Below are 1706 nucleotides of genomic sequence, written 5' to 3' on the forward strand. Positions count from 1 at the left end.
CCTAGCCATCTGTTGGAGATGAGTCTTTGGACAAATTATGTCATTTTTTTTTTGCTTTTAGACTTCTAACCCTCTCCAGTGGAGATGTCCTTACAATTTTTTTTAAGGGAAGGACATTTCATTCATGAAGGAGCAAATACATACAAGATTTACATAGATCAAGAACATGACCCAAAAGGGGGTACTAACAAAGATCTGAAAATATATATACAAAAGAATAATCTTATGTTGCAAGACAACGTTGGAAGAGACAAAGAATTCACATAAACCAATGCATGCAAGGTCCTGCCAACTCAAGTAGCTAGAACTAAAAGCGTTAACATTATTCATTAGTAGTTTGGGTCAACTCATGCAGAAAGATCGTATGACATATATACATGTATTCATTTGTCACACCATGATAATTGTAAAATGTTGTATGCGATATGTCAACTTGTGTAGTTAGAAAATATTATGCTTTAACCTGAACGCGTATTAGGTGGTAAATAAGATTCATTTGTTTTCTTGAATTAGTTATTGTGGGATCTTTTGCTGTGATTGACTTGACATGTCATATAGAATAATAGAGGTCAAATTAGAAATATGAAAATTGAACATTATTCATTACCACGGTGAAACTTGCAAATATATAAACAATATGATTTTTGTAAATGAAAAGAAATACAATATTCATTCTTTACTCAGAAGCTCCAATTATAAGTCAAAACAATGTTTCAAAACTTAAAGAAAAAGGGAATGAAAACCACACCGATGCATTGTATGATGCCAAAAGATCACGCAACTACTTATTAATACTTTTTGCTGCAACAGGCAATATTAATTTAGTTGTAGGAGTCTTGGTTCTCCAAGAGGTAGTTCTCAATCAACTTGAAGAGGTGGGAGGCCTTCTCTTTGCCAGCCTTAACATGCTCTTCCTTGATCTCAACGTCACCTTTTGTGTGGTAGTGGCTGATGCTCTTGATGACAGAACCGCTGCCTGAAGCCACCAACTTGGTCTCATAAGAGATCTTCTCAATTGTCTCAGTGATAGCATCTCCTTCGATCACACTGTACTTGTAGACAAAGTTGTCCTTGTCAACCCCATCAATTCTGTGCTTCACGTAGTTGTATGTGCTACCTTCACCGAAGTTGATCTTCTTAATGGTTCCAACTCCGCCATCTCCTTCAAGGATCTCAGTACTCTTCACTGCCTGTGGTGCAATCTTGGGGATGAGGTTGTCAGCATCAAGAACAAAAGCATTGTACAACCTAGCAGGGGGGATGACGGAGGTGAACTCGAATTCGTATGTGAAAACACCCATGATTCTGAGAAGTGTTTGGAAAGTAAGAAAATAGAAATTGATGAAGAGGAAGATGATGTAATGGGAGGTTTTGAGTTGTGAAGAAGTGAGGGAGGAGGTATGTATTTATAGGGTGAGGCCGAAGGTTGATCATAAGGTTTTATTATGCAAGTTCCTGCTTGGTTCTATTCATTTACGTGGGAACCATTACTTTTTCTACGTGGAATTTTGTATTTTAGTAAAGAGGAAGGGAAGGACCATCTGGATATTGAATAAGAAAATACCCAATTAATCACGAGGTCGACTGTAACCTCAATTATTTTCCTATATATAACATGGGTTTGTACTATGAGATTCCATTTGATGATAAACAATAGTATGAGAACATGCCTGAACCATGCATGTGGGACTTCTAATAATTCAATT

At 36.8% G+C, this 1706-nt stretch overlaps 1 protein-coding gene across 1 annotated transcript; it reads right to left on the reverse strand.

Annotated features, from left to right (window-relative positions):
- Positions 1-574: 574 nt before the first annotated feature.
- On the reverse strand, positions 575-1394 carry LOC126631589 (major strawberry allergen Fra a 1-3-like). Its single transcript, XM_050301710.1, has one exon. It carries the CDS (start codon positions 1299-1301, stop codon positions 822-824), a length of 480 nt encoding a protein of 159 aa, XP_050157667.1. The 5' UTR covers positions 1302-1394; the 3' UTR covers positions 575-821.
- Between the last annotated feature and the right edge of the window lie 312 nt (positions 1395-1706).

This window comes from Malus sylvestris, chromosome 8, assembly GCF_916048215.2.
Source record: "Malus sylvestris chromosome 8, drMalSylv7.2, whole genome shotgun sequence".
Taxonomy (NCBI): Eukaryota; Viridiplantae; Streptophyta; class Magnoliopsida; order Rosales; family Rosaceae; genus Malus; species Malus sylvestris.